The 25812-nt window shown below is 43.5% G+C and overlaps 1 protein-coding gene across 3 annotated transcripts in view; it reads right to left on the reverse strand.

Annotated features, from left to right (window-relative positions):
• Positions 1-25812, reverse strand: part of DAPK2 (death associated protein kinase 2) — a 134483-nt gene that overhangs the window by 61747 nt on the left and 46924 nt on the right. For all 3 annotated transcript variants that reach the window (XM_068275801.1, XM_068275798.1, XM_068275799.1), the window contains exon 3: positions 24253-24474. In XM_068275801.1, coding sequence (XP_068131902.1) covers positions 24253-24474 — 222 coding nt within the window. The remainder of the gene's footprint in view (positions 1-24252; positions 24475-25812) is intronic.

Below are 25812 nucleotides of genomic sequence, written 5' to 3' on the forward strand. Positions count from 1 at the left end.
TAGCCCTTTTGTAAGTGACCTGTGTGCTTACTGCAAACACGCCATTCATACTCACTGCTTAGTAGTATATATATATATAGAGAGAGAGAGAGAAAAGTGGTTGTCCAGCCAGAAGGAAAAGCAAATAAAGTATTTCATTCAATGTACAAATGGAAATGCACAACACTCAGCACTTGGCAAACATATGTGAGTGTGTACATGAATAAAGCTATATTGATATACAAACACTGATATTCAGACAAGTACCGAGAGATATAACAGTGCTTACATTAATGGTATATAATTTGCTATATATTCACAGAAATTACTGCTACAAGTGAATGCCTTGCATATTTAGATAGCGTAGCAAGCATGACAAGTCCATTTGTTTATAACACACCTGATTTCACAAAATTTAGAGGTATAAATTAAAAGCTACGTTTTATTCTTACTTTTCCTCCAAAAAGGTAATATTTGTGAAGTCCATTTGTTTCTCTGCTATTACAGAGGGCCACTCTATGGGGTTAATCCTATATAATAAAACGTAGGTGTCTGCGTCCACCTGCATCTGTGGGTGCGGTTGTAGTGCGCATGTGAGGACTGTGGGGCCAACTAGTGGGGCCAACTAATGGCAGCATAATTACTAGTTTAAAATAAAAGCTAAAAAGGCAAATTAGATTCTCGAAAGTAAGAGGCATCACGCTAAGTGTGTTCATCCTTCAGTTATCTGCATCATGTTTAAACTTGCTGCCAAAAATTGATAGGCTACCACATTAACCCCCCTGGCGGTATAAAAAATTCCACCAGGAGGGAGCGCAGCAGTTTTTTTTTTTTCTTATATCATGTAGCGAGCCCAGGGCTCGCTACATGATAGCCGCTGCTCAGCGGCATCCCCCCGCCCGCTTCGATCGCCTTCGGCGATCGCCGATCAGGAAATCCCGTTCAAAGACTGGGATTTCCTGGAGGGCTTCCCCCTTCGCCATGGCGACGGGGCGGGATGACGTCACCGACGTCGGGACGTCATTGGGAGTCCTGAACCACCCCTCAGCGCTGCCTGGCACTGATTGGCCAGGCAGCGCACGGGGTCTGGGGGGGGGGGCATGCGGCGTGACAGATAGCGGCGATCGAGCGCAGGGCGGCGGCGATCGGTGTGCTGATGCAGCTAGCAAAGTGCTAGCTGCAACCAGCAAAAAAAAAATTAAACAAATCGGCCCAGCAGGGCCGGAGAAAACCTCCTACGTTCGGGGTTACCGCCAAGGAGGTTAAAGGGACTCCGAGCACCTCTCATGGGCATGCCTTTAAGCCAGACGACTTCCAACAAAGTCATGCTATGACCCTCTCTGGAGGAGCCTCTTGCAATGGACATGCGTGTCACTTCCTCTTCCTGCTTCATTCAGTGATGCACTTCTCTAACAGAGAAGACAGGGGTGACCCGGAAGTTATAACATAGCCAAGATGACAGCCATGATTTTTAAATTGAAATAGAATAGAACAAACACTATTTGGTGTAGAATGGTGATTCAGGCATCAAATGAAAGAGGAGAGCACAAGCTACATAAAGGTATGCATATTTAAGTACTTTGCAGTACTGGTCGGAGTCTCTTTGAAGGCATGCCCATGAGAGGTGCTCGGAGTCCCTTTAAGGCCTTGAGCACTATGCACAATTCTATTTGTATTTCAGCAACCCCTATAGTGTGCAGTATGCAAAGAACAGTAAAACAATGTATAACTACCCACACCCATTCCTCCCTCCCCGCATGCCCTGCAACACCATGCATCCATAGCAGATAGCGACAGCAAACATTCCCCTGCTTATACCTACCCAAACAACTGAGCAAATACCACAGAATTGTTTTACTGTTAAAATGCTGGTAATGTTTGTGGCAAAGCATATAAAGCTGTTACATTTGGCATGATTCAGAATTCCAGTATACACTATGCAGGATGCATATCTTCCAACTGTCCCTCTTTTGGAGGGACAGTCCCTCTTTGGGAACCCAATCCCTCTTTTTTCCTCACGTGTCCCTCTTTCTGAACTGATGTGCAGACCTATGTGTTTAATTGACTCTAAACTATATTCTCATCCTTTAAATTGCTTTATTTCTTATTGACACATGTTAATATGAAGGAAAATGCACCGGGATAGAAAGGACCAGCGTGGTTTGAATTATAAAACAACATATTTTTCTTATGAAATCATTATGGCATGTGTGACTAGGGGGTGTCGGAGGCGAGATTAGGGGTGTGACGGGGTTGTGGCTTAAGAGTCCCTTTTTCTTATCTCAAAAAGTTGGGAGGTGTGAGGATGTGCATTTGCTTTAATTCAATGAAGGGGCTATGCAGTGTAATTAGTTCTGGAGGGGAGGAGCTGGTGTGAAAATAATGAATGAGGTCAGGTTTTCTTAACTCGTTGGTCGGGTTCCTGCCTACAGCCCTAGATGAGTCTGTGACAAAATGGGTTGGGCAGAGCTTAGGCGGGAAGTGACCAGTGTGATGTGCTGAGGAGACTCTGATTTTATTAAACGCTTTTTATCATTTTTAATTTGCGGCGGACACGGAGTGGGAAGTGGCTTGAGCAGAAAGTTAAGGTGGTGATAATATTCAGTTGCTGTCTGTGAGTTGGGGCAGCTATTATAAAGAGTAAACATGCTAGCCATTCTTGTGTTGCGCTCTTTGCATGAGGTAAGTGCAGGAGACAACAATCACTGGTGGTTACAATGGGAGTGGACCCCTCCATTGCTGTCACATCAGGAAGAAACAATCATATATGGTCTAAGGAGAACAATCTAAAGAGGACTGCCTTATTTTAGGTTAAGTATTGTATTTGGGCAACACACTCTGAACCTTCTTGTGTATAACTGCAATATGTGTTGAGAGTTGCAATCCAGGAGAATTTGAATAGCTCAGACAAACTTAAAATAGTTACATAATTTTTTTAGGTTGGAAAAAGACATACGCCCATCATGCCCAACTAGAAAATAGGGTACAACACCAGCCTGCACCCTCACATATCCCAGTTGATCCAGAGGAAGGCGAAAAACCCTTACAAGGCATGGTCCAATTAGCCCCAAAGGGGGAAAAAATCCTTCCTGACTCCAGATGGCAGATAAAATCCCTGGATAAATATCACTGGAAATGACCTAGTAATTATAACCATGGATGTCTTTCAATGCAAGGAAATCATCTAAGCCCCTCTTAAAGAAAACCTGAACTGAAATTAAAAGTCAAAATAAGCATACACAAGTCATACTTACCTCCCGTGTAGTCCACTCCTCAATCTCTTTCTCCTCTCCCGCGTCCTGTATGTCCACTATGATCAAGTGAATTCTCTGTCCTCCATTTTAAATATGGCCATTACCCCATAACAGCTTCCTGGTCAGCACACTGTTAAACTGTAACATCGTCCACTTGAGCCATAGGGAAACATAGACCTAACCGGGCATATCAGTTGTCCACTCAGCAATAACTGACAGCAACTTATATATAACTGACAGCAACTGATATATTTCAGTTCTGACAAAATGTTGTCAGAACTGGAAGGGATCATTGTCAGAAGAACCCGGTGAGCTTCTGAGAGGAACTGATGGCAAGGTAACTATTTAATGTTTATTTTAGGTTACCTCATGTGTTTATTTTAAATAATTTTACTCAGTACAGGTTCTCTTTAAGCAAAGATATATAATTTGCCATAAGTATTTCCTGTGGTAATACATTCCTCGTTTTAATCACTCTTACTGTAAAAAACCCTTTCCAAACTAAATGGCTAAAACTTTTTCCCTCCTTGCGCAGATCATGTTCCCTAGTCCTTTGTACAAGCCTGACATGTCCATCACATTAAACGGCATTTGAGACAATGCAGTAGAAAGCTTTATAGATTATGTTCTCCTATGATAATAATCCTAGGTAGATGTAAGATATAGTTTATGAGTCTACATAATGCACAGCCACTATAACACAGGGCAGCATAACCAGGGGAAGTGAACAACCTGCAATATCCGTCTGAGAACCACAGACTAGATATAGCACAGCTGTGCATTTCAGTCATATGTGGTAGTTCACATGCGAGTTCTGTCTAAAAGCAGCAAACCAGAACACAGCAGCAGGTGACTGAAATAAACTCTGTGAATACAAAGGATAGCCTGGTGAAATCTGCAAAGTGTATTGTGGTTTAAAATTTTCAATTCCAAATATGACAACAAGGTTACAAAAACTTTGTCTTTGCATATGTTTTTTTCACATTTAATAAAAAATGAATCAGAATAAATGCCCTGAACAGCCTCTTACTGATTTATAATGCATAGACTTTAGGCGGCAGTGGTATCTGGCTAGTAGGGCTGCAGACAGTGGTGTTGTCTGACTAATAAGGCTGAGGACAGTAGTGTTGTCTGGCTAATTGAGCTTCAGGCAGTGCTGTTGTCTGGCTAATTGGGCTGCTGGCAGTGGTGTTTTCTGGCTAATTGGGCTTTTTGCAGTGGTGTTGTCTGGCTAATTAGGCTGCTGTGTTGTCTGGCTAATCAGGCTGTGGTCAGTGGTGGTGTCTGGCTAATCCGGCTGCTGGCAGTGGTGTTGTCTTGCTAACTGGGTTGTTGGCAGTGTTGTTGTCTGGCTAATTAAGCTGCTGTGGTGTCTGGCTAACCAGGCTGCAGGCAGTGGTGTTTAATGGCTAATCAGGCTGTGGGAAGTGGTGTTGTCTTGCCAATCAGGCTGAAGTCAGTGATGTTGTCTGGCTAATCAGGCTGCGGGCAGCGGTGGAATTTTGCTAATAAGGCTGCGGGCAGTGGTGTTGTCTGGCCAATTGGGCTGTTGGCAGTGGTGTTGTCTGGCTAATCATGCTGCAGGCAGTGGTAGTGTCTGACTAATCAGGCTGCTGGCAGTGGTGGTGTCTAGCTAATCAGGCTGCTGGCAGTGGTGGTTTCTGGCTAATCAGGCTGCGGGCAGTGGTGTTGTCTGGCCAATTGGGCTGTTGGCAGTGGTGTTGTCTGACCAATTGGGCTGTTGGCAGTGGTGTTGTCTGGCTAATCATGCTGCAGGCAGCGGTAGTGTCTGGCTAATCAGGCTGCTGGCAGTGGTGGTGTCTAGCTAATCAGGCTGCAGGCAGTGGTGTTGTCTGGCCAATTGGGCTGTTGGCAGTGGTGTTGTCTGGCTAATCATGCTGCAAGCAGTGGTAGTGTCTGGCTAATCAGGCTGCTGGCAGTGGTGGTGTCTAGCTAATCAGGCTGCTGGCAGTGGTTGTGTCTGGCTAATCAGGCTGCAGGCAGTGGTAGTGTCTGGCTAATCAGGCTGCTGGCAGTGGTGGTGTCTAGCTAAACAGGCTGCAGGCAGTGGGGGAGTCTAGCTAATCAGGCTGCTGGTAGTGGTGGTGTCTGGCTAATCAGGCTGCAGGCAGTGGTGGTGTCTGGCTAATCAGGCTGCAGGCAGTGGTGGTGTCTGGCTAATCAGGCTGCTGGCGGTGGTGGTGTCTAGCTAATCAGGCTGCAGGCGGTGGTGGTGTGTAGCTAATCAGGCTGCTGGCAGTGGTGGTCTCTGGCTAATCAGGCTGCAGGCAGTAATGGTATCTCGCTAATCAGACTGCAGGCAGTGGTGGTGTCTGGCTAATCAGGCTGCAGGCAGCAGTGTTGTCTGGCTAATCAGGCTGCAGGCAGTGGTGTAGTCTGGCTAATCAGGCTGCTGGCAGTGGTGGTTTCTGGCTAATCAGGCTGCTGGCAGTAGTGGTGTCTGGCTAATCAGGCTGCAGGCAGCAGTGTTGTCTGGCTAATCAGGCTGCAGGCAGTGGTGTAGTCTGGCTAATCAGGCTGCTGGCAGTGGTGGTTTCTGGCTAATCAGGCTGCTGGCAGTGGTGGTGTCTGGCTAATCAGGCTGCAGGCAGTGGTGGTATCTGGCTAATCAGACTGCAGACAGTAGTGGTGTCTGGCTAATCAGGCTGCAGGCAGCAGTGTTGTCTGGCTAATCAGGCTTCAGGCAGTGGTGTAGTCTGGTTAATCAGGCTGCTGGCGGTGGTGGTGCCTGGCAAATCAGGCTGCAGGCAGTGGTAGTGTCTAGCTAATCAGGCTGCTGGCAGTGGTGTTGTCTGGCTAATCAGGCTGCTGGCAGTGGTGTTGTCTGGCTAATCAGGCTGCAGGCAATGGTGGTATCTGGCTAATGAGACTGCAGGCAGTGGTGGTGTCTGGCTAATCAGGCTGCAGGCAGCAGTGTTGTCTGGCTAATCAGGCTGCAGGCAGTGGTGTAGTCTGGCTAATCAGGCTGCTGGCAGTGGTGGTGTCTGGCTAATCAGGCTGCTGGCAGTGGGGGGTTCTGGCAAATCAGGCTGCTGGCAGAGGTGGTGTCTGGCTAATCAGGCTGCTGGCAGTGGTGGTATCTGGCTAATCAGACTGCAGGCAGTGGTGGTGTCTGGCTAATCAGGCTGCAGTGTTGTCTGGCTAATCAGGCTGCAGGCAGTGGTGTAGTCTGGCTAATCAGGCTGCTGGCAGTGGTGGTGTCTGGCAAATCAGGCTGCTGGCAGTGGTGTTCTCTGGCTAATCATGCTGCAGGCAGTGGTGTTGTCTGGCTAATCAGGCTGCAGGCAGTGGTGGTATCTGGCTAATCAGACTGCAGGCAGTGGTGGTGTCTGGCTAATCAGGCTGCGGGAAGCAGTGTTGTCTGGCTAATCAGGCTGCAGGCAGTGGCGTAGTCTGGCTAATCAGGCTGCTGGCAGTGGTGGTGTCTGGCAAATCAGGCTGCAGGCAGTGGTGGTGTCTGGCTAATCAGGCTGCAGGCAGTGATGGTGTCTGGCTAATCAGGCTGCAGGCGGCAGTGTTGTCTGGCTAATCAGGCTGCAGTGGTGGTGTCTGACTAATCAGGCTGCAGGCAGCAGTGTTGTTTGGCTAATTAGGGTGTAGGCAGTGGTGGTGCCTGGCTTATCAGGCTGCAGGCAGTGGTGGTGTCTGGCTAATCAGGCTGCAGTGGTGGTGTCTGACTAATCAGGCTGCAGGCAGTGGTGGTGTTTGGCTAATTAGGGTGTAGGCAGTGGTGGTGCCTGGCTTATCAGGCTGCAGGCAGTGGTGGTGTCTGGCTAATCAGGCTGCAGGCAGTGGTGGTGTCTGGCTAATCAGGCTGCAGGCGGCAGTGTTGTCTGGCTAATCAGGCTGCAGGCAGTGGTGTAGTCTGCCTAATCAACACTGCTTTATATGTGGTATGTTGGCCATTAGGAACCCCAGGACCATTTCTTCCCATTTTTGGTGCCAAGCAAAAATACCTCCCACCCACCTTTATCCTTTGTGTTACATTGCAAGCTGAACAGTACATCCATATCACTTAAAGGTAAGCATCCAGGTGACAGCTGATTAGGCTGATGAAGACAGTACATGCACATGACAAACAGTGTTGCCAAAACCAGTGTCAGGATTGGCAAAGTACATGTAGACAGAACATGAATCTGAACTGTCTAGTGGCAATATCAGAACTGGTAGAGTACACACAAGTAACAGTGTTTCTGGGTATATAAACAGTGCAAGGAAGCCTAGAAAAATAGACTCCTTGCTCAGAAATTTTATTTGTGGTTCTGGGCTCTCTTTTATAGTCTAAAGGAAATCAGTCATAGATGAAAAATTCCCAGATGCAGCTCCAATGTCAATCTGCATAAGATCTTGGCAAAATTCTAAAATTCCTATTTCTACAGGAACGGGAAACTGCAGCAGATGCAAATGCTGAATCCAGGAGACATGGGGACACTACAGGAGACTGTATTGAAGCCTAGCACGGCAGGGCAAGCCAGGGATATTCAAGAACTAATTGTGCTCCAGTCCATGGTAAGGTGCAGGTGAGGTTACAGCAAAGGTTACAAATTGGACACATTCGTCCATAATGAGGCTAATCAGTTTACCTCTGAAAGACCGTCTCAAGCATGTAATAACTAACAGCTATTGAGCCTTACCAGCACTGCCAGAAGTGCAACTAGACGGGCTACTGACACCATGGTGGCTCCATTGACAGTCAGCATACTTATCTTTATAGGGTCTCAGTGATTCTATCAATCATACACTTTGACACCAGAATGCTTTTTTTTTTTTTTTTTTAGCATCTATTAACAATGCTTAAAGTGACACTGGACCTGTAAATCAGACTCGACTTGCTACTCCTTAAAGTGAACCAGAGACGAAGCACCCTCATGTATTTTACCATATATATAAGTATCAGTGGGAACATTAGAGAAAACACTTACCCTGCTCTCGGTTTCATCCTTTACTGCTCAGTCTGCTTCTTATCAGCCCTGATAAATTCCCCAACTGAGCATTCAGTCTGGCTTTGCTCAGGACTCATTATATCTGAGTCTGTCTTTTCGGATGTCTTTTCAAGCCCAAGCCTGCCCCCTTCTGGCTCTGCTATAATGACTCAGCTATAATGATTCTTGAGCAAAGCCAGACTGAATGCTCAGTCTGGGATATTATCAGGGCTGATTAGAAGCAGACTGAGCAGTGAAGAATGAAACAGAGAGCAGGGTAGGTGTTTTCTCTAATGTTCCCACTGATATATATGGTAAAATACATGAGGGTGCTTCGTCTGTGGTTCACTTTAAGAAGTGATTTCTGTACCCCTATTTACCTCAATATCTTGCTTTCAATGAATATCAAATTACCACTTTCGGACTTTTGTACAACGAGATGCACCAGTTGAGCTGGACTGGCTGCCTTCCCTGTGTACAAGCATCTGAGAGATGACAGCTTCAGACAAAACACACAATTGTGTAACAAGCAACAAAAATACTGCAAAGTTATGTTTTGTTTTGGATGCACTGGGTGTGGTAGAAAAGCTAATAACCTATGTTCCTTTTCAGACTCTTGTATCTTTGCCTGGGAATTTAGGAATAATGTACTGTGGACAGATGCTAGTGTAGCTGTGTTAAAGCCTAACAATACCCCAGATCATTTCTGGGCTTAGGATGGCAAGGAAGGTCAAGACACTCTGCCAGGTTTTCATTGTTGTCTGGGTCAACTATGGAGAGAATTTAATTCACTTCCTGTTGCTCTTCCGGATGTCACACAAGAAGGGAAGTGAGTGAACTGAAGGTGCTAGGAGTTTTACAGTCTAGCTGTTACATTCAAGTTAATTTGACAGCAAAATCTATAAGGGAAAGATACTGACTGATATTGCTCTGGGGAGAGTCACATGATCAGCTGAGCACCAACTAGGAGAGAGTTAGGATATTTGCCTCAGACAGCAGGACTGATTTTTAAATGATGACAGTTTTTACCCATCTACAAATATCTGGGCTCTGGCTGTTGACATTAAAACACAAAGAACATGCACAGGGGGTACTAAAAATATTGAATGTAGTGTAGTTGTCTTTATTTTATTGTAGGAAAATACAAGTTTACCTTAACCACAAAAAGACAAAGTTGGGTACTTAGGGCTCCGCAACATTTTTGACACTTCTGCTGGACAGAATAGTCCAGCTTCCCCATTTTTGTGGACAAAATAGTCCTTCTCTCCCACAGATGTGACCAGCGGATTAATCCATTCTGCAGCGCATCACCCAGACTTGTTTCAGCACACATGCTTTAAACTTGAAGCCAGCGAGAGACAGCAGTGAAGGGACAGTGAGGAGAGAGGAAGAGTGAGGCTTCAAGGAGGCCCAAGAAAAGAAGAGGAAAAGCCCCAAATTAAGTGGTGTAAACCCCCCCCACACACACACACACAACCTAAGCACTTATAATAGGGATGAAGAGGGGAAAGGACGACTGAAGCCCACTGATACCAACAGTTGTGTACAAACAATTAGGAGAGATGGGGGAGAAGGCAGAGGCCCACTGGCACGGGGGAATGGGGGGGGGGGGTATATGCCACATGGGGGTACTTCTCATTTAGCCCACTGAGATCAATGATTATGAGTACAGTCCATGAGGGGTGAAGCATATGCTGCATGGGGGCATTTCTTATGTGGGTTAATTGCTGCATTTAATATATGGGGTGATTGGTGCATTTTATATGTGGGGGTGATTGGTGCATTTCATAAGTGGGGTAATTGCTATATTTCATATATGGAGTGATTGTTGCATTTCACATTTGAGGATGATTGGTGCATTTTATATATGGGGGGTGATTGATGAATTTAATATTTGGGGCAGTTGCTGCATTTAATATATCGGGGTGATTGGTGCATTTCACACATGGGGTGATTGGTCCATTTCATATCTAAGATTATTGCTGCTTCTCATATGCATTTCACATATTGGGAGGAATATAATAACAGATAGAAGGGAAACCTATAAAAGGAGTACAGTAAGCTAATATGTTTTAAAAAAATAAACAATTATAGCAGCAATTCAATTTGTAGGTAAAAAATGTGATTTGAAAAAAAAAGGTTGAGAAAAGCTGTCTTAGGTAATTCTATAAAAAGAGACTTCTCTGGTTTTCAGGAAAAAGGGACCATCCCCAAAATGGCCCCCATGCACAAAGATTTACAGAGACAAATTATAATTTAACCCTGTTGGAAAGATTTCATAGTGTGGTTGGTTGTCTTCATTCAGATCATAGACAACTCTCTACAGTGCATACACTGGAGAGAGGCCGGTGTCCAAAGGCTCAAAGAAAGATTTGTTTTAGTGAAATCGGAGTCAAAATAATTTTGACATAGACGCCTATACTCTGTAAAAATTAACATACTCCCACGCCTCCTTTATCTCTTCGAAACCCTTCCAGTCCCCGTACCTTCCTCTCAACTTGCTACTCTTCAGAAAGAAATCAGTAAATTCATTTGGAATCATAGCAAACCCAGGGTAGCAACGTCTGTCATGATGGCTCTAAAGGGACCAGGGGGGCCTAGGCCTACCCCACATTGCCCTATATCATAAAGATGCTCACCTCCGTCAGATAACTGAATGTGTAGACTTCACTGCTAGGACTAAATGGGCCCTCATCGAAGCCACTTAAGTTCTCCCCCTATCTCTAGCTTCCTATATCTGGTCCAGTGATCTCCATCCACCTCAAGCCTCTATAGGTCTTTCTTCAACCAGGTTTATGCTACGCATTTGGTTTAACACAGTTACAGGTGTAATTTTGAAATCTCCCTACAGACTACAACCTTTCCTATGTAACTCCAAATTCAAACCAGGTCTAGATTATGATTTCATGAGATGATGGTACGCCAGGGGATTTTTCAGGTTACAGGATTGGCTGCAGCCTCGGTCTTCATCTTTCCTTACTTACACCCAACTATGTGATAAATGTCCTCCATCTGCAAGCCTTTTTTTGGAATACAATCAAATATCCCACTTCTTAAGATCACTTCTACCTACTCAGACTGAAATAGGGTGTGCCACAGCCTTTGAAAATCTTTGTCTGCAAAAAGGCCATCAGAAGGGTCTGATCTTCCAGATCTATATCCTCCTTTCTACAAATTCCCACTCTGCCCCCCCCCCCCCCCCCCCCCACCATCCTTATATGGCCAAATGGGAATCTGCCCTGGCACAACCTATCTCTAACTCTGATTGGGACTCTATTTGGCAGAATGCTAAAGATTCCTCTATGTGTGTCCAAATTGAAGAGAACATTTATAAAATCTTATTTAGATGGTATCTAACACCTGATCAACTCTCCCGCATCTACCCAGGTTCATCTGACCTATGCTGGCGAGGTTGTGGCCTGAAGGGAACACTAGACCATGTCTTCTGGTACTGCCCTACCTTGACTCCATACTGGTTGAGCATTCAGAAGTTAATATCCCAAATTTTAGAAGTGACTGTCCCCCTGGACCCTCTATTTATGTTACTAGGTAAATCAATCCCCAAACTCATAAATTTCAGGGAATTTTAATCATACGCATACTAACAGCAGCTAGATTAACTATCTCCTCAACTGGAAGAATATTGCACCTTCAGAACTCTCTGAAGTGATTACTAAAGTTAAGTGGGTTAACTTAATGGAGAAACTCACCGCCTCCCTGAGAGACACTGAGCAGCGTTTTGACAAAATATGGGGTCCTTGGGAAAGTCACTTCAACTCCAGCTGACTAGCTTTAAACCCCCCTCCAGAATAACCCTCATACCTCTAGGGCTCATCTACCATCCAATTGTAGTTAACCACTCTGTGGCTCCGCCCTACTTATCTTTCAAGACGAGGAACCGACCTGATACTACAGACTCGTGGCATTTTATAGGTATTCATGGATGAAACCTTATATACTCCTCACTACTTAAAAAAGTATCTGTTTTTCCCTTCGTTTCTACTGTATATAGATTGTTCTTCAGCTTCGATTATGTTTTTTCTTCCCTTTCACTATACGGGTACAAAGAAAAGACTACCTTACGCAAGAAATGGACTGACGGTCTACTACACATTTGCTCACTGGGTCAACCTACACTTTATTGAACAAACTCTTTCCCATCTTTTTCGGTTCAAGTAATAATGTTTGTATCCGTTTTATACCTGTTTGAATTTATTCTCAATAAAAAATAGTGTTACAAAAAAAAATAATAATTTTGACATCTTTAGCCGGATCCTAATTACAAAATGTACCTACAGTGTAAAGGAAGTGCAAATGCTGATGGACCAGTGGGGTCACTGTCCCTCTTCTTATTTACTGAGGGATCAAAGTGCATTCTGACCGGAGTAAACAGTAATACTTTCTCTGTATCCTTTTTCAGGCTAGCAAGATTAAGAAGCTTTTAATTCATCAATGTGTACCAGCATTCTCTCAAACATTTTCCCACAACTTGGGTATGTACTGTATATTGTGTATATGGACTGAAAGTGTTCCTTCTTTTTGTCCACACTTTATGGAGCAGATTGGTGCGTATATCTTTTCTATATGTCTCGCCCCCCTCCTTTTTTCACATACACATTTAGCCTCTCCAGCAACTGGGTAACTAAAGATTTTAGAATTCCCTGTAATAGATAAAGGAATGTGAATATAACTTGTGTTCGAGATAAGATAAGGGGCAAATTAGGAACGTTCAATTCATCACAATCAAATTTTATCAAATGGGAGAGGAAGAAATATAAATTTAATTTAAAAACCCTTTAGCAATCCTCTGCATATTCTGCCTGTTAGGGCATTTTCTATAAAATATCTGCTGGATCACTCACTACTTCCAATGTTTTCTGCTGCACTCCACCCTTTGTAAATAAATCTCTGCGTTAGCCTAAAAACATTTGATAAATTGCACCTTTTCTTTGTATCTAAAATTGATTTATTGAACTATCCCAAGAGAAAATCGTTCAACAGCCGAAGCCACGAACACATGAACTTTTGTCCTTCCTCTACAAATTTTTTCAATTAAGCTGGCATAAACTTCTATTTGTTTGGCGATTGTATCACAATGTAGTAGGTCTTGGGTCTCAAATCCTATAATGGTCCTCCAGTTTCGGCAGGCAGCTCTTAGACCATGTATACTGAAAAGGACAGTACTTCCTAAGTGCCTATAAATTGAATTAGAATGTCTTTCCAGATCTCCTTTTCTTGTAGCAATTACAACAGGAAAAAAGATTAGCCTTCCATGCCCTAGGGCCTAGGCTGTCAGCAGCCTTCCATATTTGTTGTTGTCTAATTTAGTTTTACACTAATGCTGGGAATACACGGTACGTTTTCGTGGCTCGATTCTGTGGCCCGATCAATTCCCCGCTCGATACCGCGGGTGATTCTCTTATCTTCTGCTTGTTTTCCTTATCTTTTTCCATTGTTCCCCATGCGGTATCGAGTGCGTAATCGATCGGGCGGGTGATCGGACATGTCGGAAATTATCAATCGAGCCATCTTAATGGCACAGAAACGTACCGTGTATTCCCAGCATAAGGGCCCTTTCACAATGCGGCAGTGCGGTGCAGTAACTTTACTGCACCCCACCGCAAGGCAATGAAAGTCTATAGGGACTTTCATACTGCCGCGGTACAGTGCGATGCAGTGGAAGTGATGTTTTTGCTGCATCCCCGACACTTGGATAGACCTACGTTCCCACACGGTTATGCATCAAGCTGTGGCGATCTGAGGTGGACCGGAAGTGATGTAAGTTTATGGCGATGCAGGAATGTTAAAAATGTTGGTGGCGGCAGTGCGGCGCACATGTGCGGAAGCATATTTTTTTTTACAATACGCTTCCATGCACTTGTGTATTTCTGAAACAGGAAGTGAGCGCAAGTGAGTGTCACTTCCTGCTTGGCTGTCAGCCAGAAGGGGATTACCGCGTAATATTAACACAGTAATCCCCAAAGGCCTGTTTTTGGCAGTGCAGTGCGGCCGTCCAATCCGTAGTCTGAAACTGGCCTCAAGGCAGAATTACTTGCCTAACATGCCAAAAAATCCTCTGGATATAAACATGTCTGAAATTGTATTTGTAGAAGACACAATCTTTCAGCTCTTCAAAATATTTGGCTAATATCTAATTGATCCTATAAATGTACAATATATTAGCATTCACATTTTATAGCATCTTCTATTGACTATTTCTGATCAACTTCAAAGGCTATGCATGTAGCAGCCTTGGTAATTAAGCAATGGCAAACCAATTGTACCGCACCCTGGGGAAAACAACTGCAGGCTACAAGGAAAACAGTAACATAATAATAGTCTGCTGGGTATTTGACCTGGAAACACTGAATTCAGTTTTGTTTACATTTCCTGAAAAATGATTATTCTTGACAATGCCCAGTCCACCAAAACAAATTTTTGATCACTGCTACACCTTTGGTTTAAGTTTTCTGCCTGATAAACAGCCATAGGGGTAGTCTGTATTTGGCTGGCCGGCTGTAGGTGCTTAGCAGCCTATCATCCGCAGACTAAAGTTTGTTCTTCTTTATAATCAACAAGTTTTATTTAGTTTGGCAAATAGTTAAAACCTACAAAAATAAACAGACTTTGTTTCATCCATCATTGCATCACATTCTAGGACACGATAGACTATGCTAGCCAACTTTTTTTTTAACAGAATGAAATATCAAGTAAGGAAATTAAGAAAAAGTAAGAAACCTAAGACAAGAAAAAGAAAAAAGTAGGCACAAGAATAAGGAAGCATAGAAAAAAAGAAATTGACTTAATAGTGTTCACAGGCGTGAAAACACAAGACTTTGAAATAAGTTCCCTCAGTTCACCATATCCCGTGGCCTTCCCCTCCCTAAGGTCCCAACACATTGCATATGAAGTAGATGAAAGCAGGAACTACACTTTCTCAAAAGAAGGCAACCTATCACAGACCATAGAGATGTAGTGTGTTCCATATTACAAACAAATGTTAGTCAAGGAAATTTGATCCAGCAGAACTTCAATGTTTTCTCAGTTCTGTGAAAAGTGAATTCATCCATAGTTCAACTATGGCTTAAATGTGTTCAAGCATGCCTTTATCTTAGTGACACATATGTATTTGTAGCATTCTAATGTTTACAAACCCCACCCCCATCCACCACACCCACTATACTCCCCCTTTTTTCCCATCACTAATTTATTCTTCTTTGAAGTCACTTCTTTCTCCTCCCCTATTTCTAATTTTGCTGTCTGTGTGAGATCATGGAGAAACCTAGGTCACTAATTCTAAAGTACCCCCAATATTGGCATTAGACTATAATAAGGTAATGAGACAACTGATCTGGTAAAAATGAAATTGTAAGTTCCTAAGAGAGACAATAAGGCAGGGTTCACATGTGTTTTGCGCATGTGTGAAAATGTGCTAGTTGCACATCCAATGAAAGTCAATGGAAAATCTCACTAATTCTAAAATTTGCAACATAAATCTGCACATTGCATGCAAATACCCATTGACTTTCATTAGCTGTTCTGAAAAATGCATGTGAAAATTTCCATAAGAATGAAATAAATATTACATTTTCTGCAGTGATAAGTGTAAACCTTGCCTTAGCGACATGACTATTTGTGGAGGACATGGAAATGTCATGGAGGATGTCAGTGCTATATAAATACAGTAAATAATAATAATGTAATGATTAATGAGGAGGCAGCCGCGGCGAACCACGCTGCCACCGCGGAGGCCTCCACCTCTCTGGCGAACGGTGCGCCCGTGCCTCGGGCGTCTAGCATGGCGAGGACGGGGCTGTCATCTGCTCATAAAGTCGCATTGACGCGTGCGTGCACCGTCGCGACCTTTATGCGGCAAGGAGGCGCGTCAGCTGACCTACGGGTTGGCTGACGTCACGCCAGGCATCCGCCGCTGCTATTGGCTGGGCGTAGGGGGGCGTGCCTCAGGGTCTCCTCGGGCTCTTAAGCCCGGAGGAGTCACTAGCAACTTGTCTGCTGTTGCGATCACTTCGTGTTAGCGCTCAGACCTTAGTTAGATCCGGTGTGCTTTGATCCGGGAGGAAACCGGGGATTTCACACAGCTTTAGGATTGTGCATTATACTGTTTATTATCTGTGTATGACTCTGGCTTGTTCTGACTATTCTTACTCTCAGTGATTCTGTACCTTTGCCCATCTGATCTCGTTTCCAACCCTGCCTGAATACCGTTCTGTCTCTGTCTCCTGATTCTGTACCTCTGCCCATCTGATCTTGTTGCCAACCCTGCCTGAATACCGTTCTGTCTCTGTCTCCTGATTCTGTACCTTTGCCCATCTGATCTCGTTGTCTCGTTGCCAACCCTGCCTGAATACCTTTCTGTCTCTGTCTCCTGATTCTGTATCTTTGCCCATCTGATCTCGTTGTCTCGTTGCCAACCCTGCCTGAATACCGTTCTGTCTCTGTCTCCTGATTCTGTACCTCTGCCCATCTGATCTTGTTGCCAACCGTGCCTGAATATCGTTCTGCCTCTGCCTTCTGTATCTGTACCTGATCTGCCTGTCAATAACGTGTGACTAAGGTCACGTTCATTCCTTAGTGTTGCTATATTTGTATTATTGGTGATTCTGCAGATCACCATATAATCAGATAAAGTTTCTGCATTATTTGGACATACTGCAGATCACCAAATAATCGGAACTTTGTACTTGCTGACACCAATCGTGACAAATAATAGTGATAATACTAGGAGGTGTTAACTGTAACAGTTGAAGTTGGCCAATTGGAATAAACCTATGGAACATTCAAATGTAAAGCCCTCTTGTGGTAGCACAGAAATACTGGTAAAATGCACTGGCATAAGATGCATGTTTAGCCTGTCAGCACTCAATCCAATAATTTGGCCACTGTTATTATCCAATAATTCGGCAACTGTGAGGACACTACAATGCACCAAGCACTTTACTGATTGCACTGCTGTCACTTCTATCATCTTGTTTGCTCTATGCTTACACCAACAATTTCTGACACATTAGCGTCAAGGTTCTCAAATTGAACCAATTTTTTTTTAAAGGGTCTAAACTGTTATGACTACAGAGTACAGAAAAGTCCTTTTAGTGAATGGGTTCAGTCCCTTGGGACATTGGCATCTGTGTGAACACTTATAGGAGGGGCAGGTCAGCTGCAGGTGTTTGCTGTCCTCACACAACAATTAACTGTAATTCCTTTCAATAAAACCTATTCCAAATCTTTAATGATGGGAATACATGATGAGTTTTTTTCAGCAGATTTACTGGCCGATGGTTTTTCTGTTCAATTTCCCAATCGATTTTCCAATCATTTTTCTGAATGATTTCTGTTCACTTCTATGAAAAAATAATTCAGAAAAACAATCAAAAATTAGATCGGACTTGTCAGAAATTATCTATCGAGCCATCTATCTGCTGAAAAAACTCATGGTGTATTCCCAGCACAAGAGTTCACATAATTACTGCAGATCTGCAAATATGTATTGGTATTGGTAACCTACCAATTGTTATAATCAGAGTCATTAACATAACTTTTTAGTTTCTATATGCTTCTTTTGGTTCACCCACATCCACAGCGAGTCAATGATAGTGCTAACCCCGGCGTCTAGCTCACTCTTTTTCCATTTTTTCCCTTTTTCCTAATCATATTGTTTCCTTAATTCACTTGGCATTTTGGCCAAGAAACTGACAAAAGGGTCCAACTGGTCTTATCCTAGTGATGGCAAAATTACAATCCTTGACCTTAATCCAAAACCAAGGACTTAAGAACAAAAACACAGGATGTGGCGAATGTGGCGAATAGAACCAGGTTTTTTACATGGTATAAAATGCCATTTTAAGACATTGGCCTCAATTCACTAAGATCATGCTGGAGATAATAAGGCAAGAGAAAACTTACCTCCACATAAGAGAGAGTTATCTTATCTCTTCATACCTTAAGTTACCTCCTCTGTAGTTAAGTTACCTCCTCTGTAGTTATTTTACCTCCTCTGTAGTTAATTTACCTCCTCTGTAGTTATTTTCAAATGCAGTTAATAAACAGCCTGTCTTTAACTCTGGACTGGAGTTATTTTAAGGATTGAAGAGTTAACTTAAAGACAGAAGAGTTAACTTTAGGTTTGCCTGAGGTAAAATGTTTCCTGAATACTACATGCCTTATCACCATGGTAACAACTCTAGAAGAGTTATTAAAGACAGGAGATAAGCTTAGTGAATTGAGGCCATTGTATCTTAGCAGAACTTTCCCAAATATTCCACATTGTAATTGTTAGGAACACTCAACTTCTCAGTATCTTATATAGGGGTTCTGTTGGTTAACCACATACCGTAGGTAGTATACATTGATGAAAACAGATCTCCTGTCATTGGTCCATCATTGAGCATTAGAATATTGAAGCATTAGCATAATTGCTCCAATGTCACAGTAAAAAAAAAACACGCTTTGGATGTTTTTGAAAATGCACCATAGAGTTATAAATTAGCCTATATTGCAGGCTAAAGTTTTTAAAGTCTGTATGAGACTTAAAAGGAACAAGGAGTGAGAAGATATGGAGGCTGCCATGTTTATTCCCTTTTCAACAATACCAGTTGCCTGGCACTCCTGCTGATCTCTTTGGCTGCAGCAGTCTCTGAATTACACCAGAAACACACATGCAGCTAATCGGGTCAGATTTGGGTCTGAAAATCTGATCTGTATGCTTGTTCAGGGTCTATGACTATAAGTATTCAGTCAGAGAATCAGAAGGACAGCCAGACAGTATGCATTGTTTGAGGGTCGGTCCACACTTGTCAGGTTGCAGATCTGAATGCATTTTAAACGCATCAGTTTTTCTAAAAAACTGATCAGTTTTTCAAAATGTTGTGCATTTGCAGCATACGTTTCCAGTCTGTTTAAACATATGTCAAAAACGTGCCCTTCCTTCCTGTGTGTTTCTATTGGATAAAGAGGTCCGCAAAGATGACGCTGAGGGGAGGAGCAGGCAGTAGGCAATCTGCTTTGGCATCCATTTTGTGTGCAAAAGTTCTCTGTGTAGAGGGAGATCCGTTTTTGTGTTGCCTTTCATTGCCTCTGCGGGTATCCGAGCTCCCTGAAAATCTACAAAATCCGGACTCTTTATTCAGTTTTCTAAAACTGAGCCCACGGCACCGGCGTAACAATAGCAGCATAACTCCGCGCTCCCCCTCCTGCAATCTTTAGTGACAGCGAGCAGCAGCAGCAGGCAGGTCGCATACCTCCTTCGCCCCGAAGGTCTCCGATGTCTAAGAGCTTCATGTTACTTCCTTTTTACACAGAGACCTCCGGGGCGAAGGAGGCAGGGGAGGACTGGCCTGGGGGGAAGGGGGGGAATTTCCCCCCAGGCTGCCTCTCATTTAATGATTTAGGGCTGGTGCAGGGCCTGCTGCATTCAGGTTTTTGTATAAGGCAATGTGAACCACTAGGCTGGCTTAGGGAAATAAAAGCACAATTACAGAGCAATTAGAGCTCAGGCAAGCTGGTAAATGTACACAGTACGATGCAGAGCAGAGGCTTGCCTGCAGGGTCCGTAAAAAAAAATCATCTGTATGCTCTCTCACAATCATAGCTCCCAACTGTCCCTCTTTTAAAGGAACAGTTCCTCTTTGGACATAAGTGTGTGTGAGGAGGTGGCGGGGAGCCTTGAGGAATTACGGTGGCCATACATCTGTTGACTTGGCGATCAACCAACTGTTTAGATAATTACTATCAAATTGAATGAAAATTGGTGCTGCCACAAGCATGCCCAATCGACGATTTGACTGATTTCAGGTGGAAATTGGTCAAATCTGAGATTCTGGAAAACTCAGGCCGATGTGGTTGCATCATCCCTCCAAATGTATTATGTGACCCCCGGTGCCTGTGCAGTTATACTTTACCTGTCCCGCTGTCCTGCAAGTGTCCTTAATGTATTTTCTCAATGGCGCCCCACGTGACTACTGGCATATAGCATGTGGGGTGCGTGTGTGACGTCATTTGGGCTGAGGCTGCCATGAAAAAGGGCCTCTAGTTTGTGTTTCCCCCCAGGCCGAAAGGTCCCAGTCCTTCCCTGGAAGGAGGTATGTGTTATCCTGCCGCCGCTGCTGCCTGCTGTCACTAAAGATTGCAGGAAGGGGAGCGCTGAGAGGAGAGCCCAAGGTGAGGGAGGGGGGGGAATGTCCCCCCTCCCTACCGATCTGCAGCCACACTCTCCTCTGATGCTGCGACCCCTTCTGCCCCCCAAAACAGCCCCGAGCGGGCCCAAGGGGGGGGGGGGCAGATTTTTTTTTGCAGGGGCGCCCGGGGATTTCTAGTTACGCCCCTGGCCCACGGATCCATTTTTTAAAGTGTGTGTAGACGGACACTATTTTTAACATTAGTATCCATGGCTCCGTTTTTGTCCAGGGCAAAAAAAAATGGAGCCACGGATATGGTTTTGAAACAAGTGTGAACCGACCCTAAAAGGAAATAAATATTTCTGCGCCACGTCCTTCTCACTTTAATAGATGAACAGGGTAGCCCTGTTTGTTGAAAAACGGCAGTTGTGTTCTTTATACAGGAATTAATACAATATTTCTGATTGGCTATCATAGCTCTATTTTCCAAATCCAAAAGTTGGATTCTTTGAATGTCAACTGAAAATCATGTTTATCTCAGCAGTCCTGTGACTAGTTATTAGGCAGATTTTCTTCTTGGAGGTGCAGTTGTTCCTGTTTTTACAAACAAGCAGTATGCACTGCATGAGTGAACCATAAAGGACATAGTAGCCACAGATTTTCTGTGAGATTTGGGCCTTATTTGGCCTTCCTTATTTCCCACTGCTGCTGACAGCAGTAGGATAAAAGGGAGAGTCTATGGTTTGCAAATTACCTCTGTGACTAATCAGGCTAATCAGAAGCAGCCGTGTAGCCATGTGATTCACTTGCATCCAGTTTGATAAAGTACCTGGTTGTTTTTCTGTGAGGTCAGAATCAGTAAGAAGAAGAAAGTGGAGCAGTTTGGGCTGGTTGCCCTTCTTGTTTGATATTATTGCATTATTGAGTTTGGGGTGATTGAGGGGGTTTTCAGACGTGGTTCTGCAGCATTTTAAGAGGGACAATAATGGTAATGAGGTTTTTAAAATAAAAACCTCATTTTCAGGAGACTTCAGAGTCTCTATAAAACTTGAGTATTAACTTTTAAAACCAAAATACAAAAATGGGATTCTAGAAAAGCCATATTTATGAATAGGAGTATAGGTACAATTGTTCATCACATCAGTTTATTTTCACTTCAAGTTTGCCTCAATGATCGGACATAACATTTCTGGAGGGCTGACTTCACACATATATATATATATATATACACACACACACACACACACACACACACACACACACACCGTAAGCGATATTGGCAGCCAATCGACCAAGAAACAGATCTCTCTCTGATCATATCTGATTGGAAAGAGATCTGTTGGTCGTCATAAACTGCAGGTTGATTCCCAATCGACTTCAGCATGAAATCTTTTGGTAATCAGCCTAGTGAAACTGCCTCATCACCTCCTGCCGCATCCCCCCAATTGTAGATGAACCCCCCACCCCGTGCATTAATATTTTACCTGTCTGGTGGCAACTGCTGTTTCCGCACTCTTCCTCCTCATTAATGCCCCACGTGGTTGCCGTCATATTGCACGTGGGGCACTTGACATCACAAATGCGCCCCACATGCAATACGCGGGCAACCACAAGGGGCATGCATGAGGAAGAAAAGTGCAGAGAAAGCAGTGGACACTGGACAGGTAAAGTATTAATGCACAGGCACCGGGGGAGGGGGGGGGGGGGGTAACACCTACATTTGGGGAACGCAGCCAGGGTTTCCATTGCGTTCGTTGTTTGATATTATTGCATGCCGCAGCTGCTATGCATCCAATCAAGCAAGTCGGCCTGAGACTTCCAATCGGTAAATGCGACCAATTATGGCCCGACATTCTCTCTCAGGCATGCTCTCGGTGGCACCGATTTTCATTAATAATCAAATCTGATGCTCGATCGACAGAGTCAAGTCTACAGATGTATGGCCACCTTAACTCATATGAATAAAAGCTGGAGTCTGACTACTTTTTTATGAAGGTGGTAATGTGACACCAAATAGTATAATAAATGTGTGTCTTTGTATTTAGCTAATTGTTTGTATAGAGGTGTTCTGAACTGAGTCCAAGCTCCAGAATAGGCCATGAGTTGTAGCTAAACCTCTGAAGTGACACGTTTATTGAGAAATAAGTAACCCCTTCAGTCCAGTTCCACACATAGCAAGGATTACTAAACTCAGAGCATTTTTTTTTCTTTAGCAAGGGTGGAACATGACTTTAATAGATGCTCACTACAACTTGGCTGTAAAAGCTATGGACGCTTTTAGACCGGACAGCATCTCTTTTAAGTACAACAGTCCTTTCAAGAAATTGTTTCATTGAAAAATGAGAAGCCTTTTGGTAGCAAGAAAATATTTTTATATTGTATATGATATGTGGGCCCTCTGCTCTGAATCTGCAACAGAATAGCTGTGGTTTATGGTTTTGCCTCTGGGTTAGAGAACAAAGATAAGAGTTCAGATTCCAGACATTTGTAATTCCCCTGAAATCCTGCCAATGAAGAAAGATATTAACTGACACAGGGTAGGCCATAAAACAGTGTCAAAAGGGAGACCTAAAGGAAGATGATTTCACTGGAGCTAAAAGCAAATAGCTCAACAAAAAAACCTGTATGCATAGCTTTACATTTGTAAATCTAGCTATTTGGTAGTCAGTTGATCATACATTCAATACACTAATATACTGTATCACAAACAAACCTATATATATATAGAAGTAAGATTATTTTATTGTCTACATTTCCAGTGGCGTAGCTAAGGAGCTGTGGGCCCCGATGCAAGTTTTACAATGGGGCCCCCCAGGCACTCTTTACATAACAATTGATGCGGCGCACCAAAACCTGCCAATGGCAACTACAGTGTCAGAGGTGCAAGAAGGGGATGGAGAAGAACTTGTTAATGTTTGCCACTACTCAATGTATATATAGAATAGATTATTATGAGCACAGGACCAATAGAGAGCTAATACTGTAGTTAAGGGAGGGCCCTTCGGGGCCCCTCTGGCCCAAGGGCCCCGATGCGGTCGCTACCGCTGCACCCCCTATTGCTACGCCCCTGTACATTTCTGATGTGAAATGTGCAGAACCTTCTACAAGGATAACTTCATTTGAGTAAAGGTGTTCATTAACAGTACAATATTTTCTTCAGATGCGATCATTCGATCAGATTTTTACGATCTAATTGTCCAAAAAACACGCAGTACATGGAGAAAATTAACCAGAACCAATTCTATGGTTGATTGGAATACAGATTTTTTTTCGAATATTGGATTTTACGATCGCATCTGAAGAGAGAAAGTGCCCCGGCCAACTTGTTTATGAGAACAATCCATAATTACCTTCTGATTACTTAGAATGCCACAAATCTTATTGAATGTTCGCATCTAAAGAAAATATTGTATAGTTAATGGGCCCCTTTATAGTTACTCATTGATAAAATAACAGTTTAGTGGCCCTAAGTGATCTTAATGAGAGTTTGGGTGTTATGAAAAACAACAAGAAGTTCCTGTTACCTTGAATATAATAATCCTGTCACACAGGGTGCCCCTCCCCCACCCACTCTTACGCCTCTGCATGAATGACATTATGTGAAAGACATCACTTAGGAAGATGAAGAGGAAGCTGAAGGAAGGAAGAGTTGTTTCATTTCCTTCTGGAATAGGACCCGTCCAGTGCTTCCTGTCTCTGTTTAATGTTTCCTTTATTCCGGCATTACTAATAGTTTTGATTTTAGATGAATAGTGCTAACTAATAATTTGAAATATTTAAATGTTGTCCTACCTTGCACGGCCATTCTGCTACCTGTTCATGGACTCATTAAACATGTAATGTCACTTTTATTGTCCCCCACTGCCTATTCCCCTCAGTGACCATGTCATGAAGCTGTCACTGTAGCAAGCAGTCATCCTCTCATTGTTAACCCTTGAAACTCACAGCTCCAGGATGAGGACCACATCAGTCTTGTTCTCATACACATCCTGCAGGGTGATGATGTTAGGATGCTGGGTATCACGTAGGATGCTCACTTCCCGCTCTATCTCCTCCCGGGTCACCCCTCTACGGCTGGCGCGGCTCTGCCTTTTCTTGATGAATTTTGCAGCATATTCTATACCAGTCTTCTTTTCTCTGCATCTCTTCACTATGGCAAATTGCCCACTGTGGAAGCAGAGGAAACAGAAGTGAGTCGCGAGCAATGCAGACCAAAGGTTATATAAGAACAGTCAGGCGTTTGGGAAATAACAGCTGCAGCTACAGCTATAAACAGGGAAGGCATGCACTATATAAGCAAAGGGATTTACAAACAGTACCAAGATTACTTATAAACAATAATACTGGCTCATTGTTTCCCACACCCTATCCCACAGAAGCCACTGTAACCTTAAAGGGCAAATGAAGCGAAAGGGATATGGAGGCTGCCATCTTTATTTCTTTTTAAGCAATACCAGTTTGCCTGGCTATCCTGCTGACCCTCTGCCTAATACTAATTCTAATACTTTTAGCCATAGACCCTGAACAAGCATGCAGCAGATCAGGCATTTCTGACATTATTGCCAGACCTTACAAGATTAGCTGCTTGCTTGTTTCTGGTGTGATTCAGACACTACAGCAGCCGAACAGATGAGCAGGGCTGCCAGGCAACTGGCATTGTTTAAAAGGAAATAAATATGGCAGCCTCAATATTCTTCCCACTTCAGTTGCTCTTTAACTTTCCAGGATGAGGGCTAGACAGAAATACCTATATGGGAGCTGAATAAAGGGACATAACTACAAACCACCGAGCCCTTTAGCCTTTTTTTTGGTATTTCTGTTTTTGGGTGTACAATTCACATCACGCCTCATCAACTTTTGATCAATTTGTGTGATACCTAGGACTTTGCATTGGTAGCTTATTGACTACTTATCACCCCTAATAAATGCCACCTGATACTACTTGACAACAGCCTTTACTGTAACCCTAGTACAAACCTTTCACATTAATGGCCAATAGTTTACATCACACTGTTTATGACCACTCCTTAATATTACAAGTTAATAGTGATGAGCAAAATATTCTAACAATGAACCCCGCACAGGTGGTAGGAGTTGGGGTTATAAAATCTAAGCATTTGCAGCTAGTTAATCAGCAAATGTGTCAATTATTTAATGATTTACTAGTCCTAACTCCTGTCTCCTAGATGAAGCTTAATAGCATGTTAGGAGAATTTCTCACTCATCACTAGGCATTAAAAAGCCTATACTGAACTGCTAATATTAATCTAGACCAGTGGCCAGTGATATCAGTTGTCCTGTTTACCACATGGCTGGCCATTTGACTATAATGCCAGCAGAATCTTGGGTCCATACCCATAGTCAAATGGCTTACACATTTAGGGTTCTGTCACATGGATGGCTAAACTGTGGGCTTAGCAAGCAGTTCAGCCTCTGATGTACCTGCCGGCCAATGAGCGCCTTCTTGCTTTCATTTTATGCAACCTAACGGCAGCATTTGGAACG

This window comes from Hyperolius riggenbachi, chromosome 3 (assembly GCF_040937935.1).
Source record: "Hyperolius riggenbachi isolate aHypRig1 chromosome 3, aHypRig1.pri, whole genome shotgun sequence".
NCBI lineage: Eukaryota > Metazoa > Chordata > Amphibia > Anura > Hyperoliidae > Hyperolius > Hyperolius riggenbachi.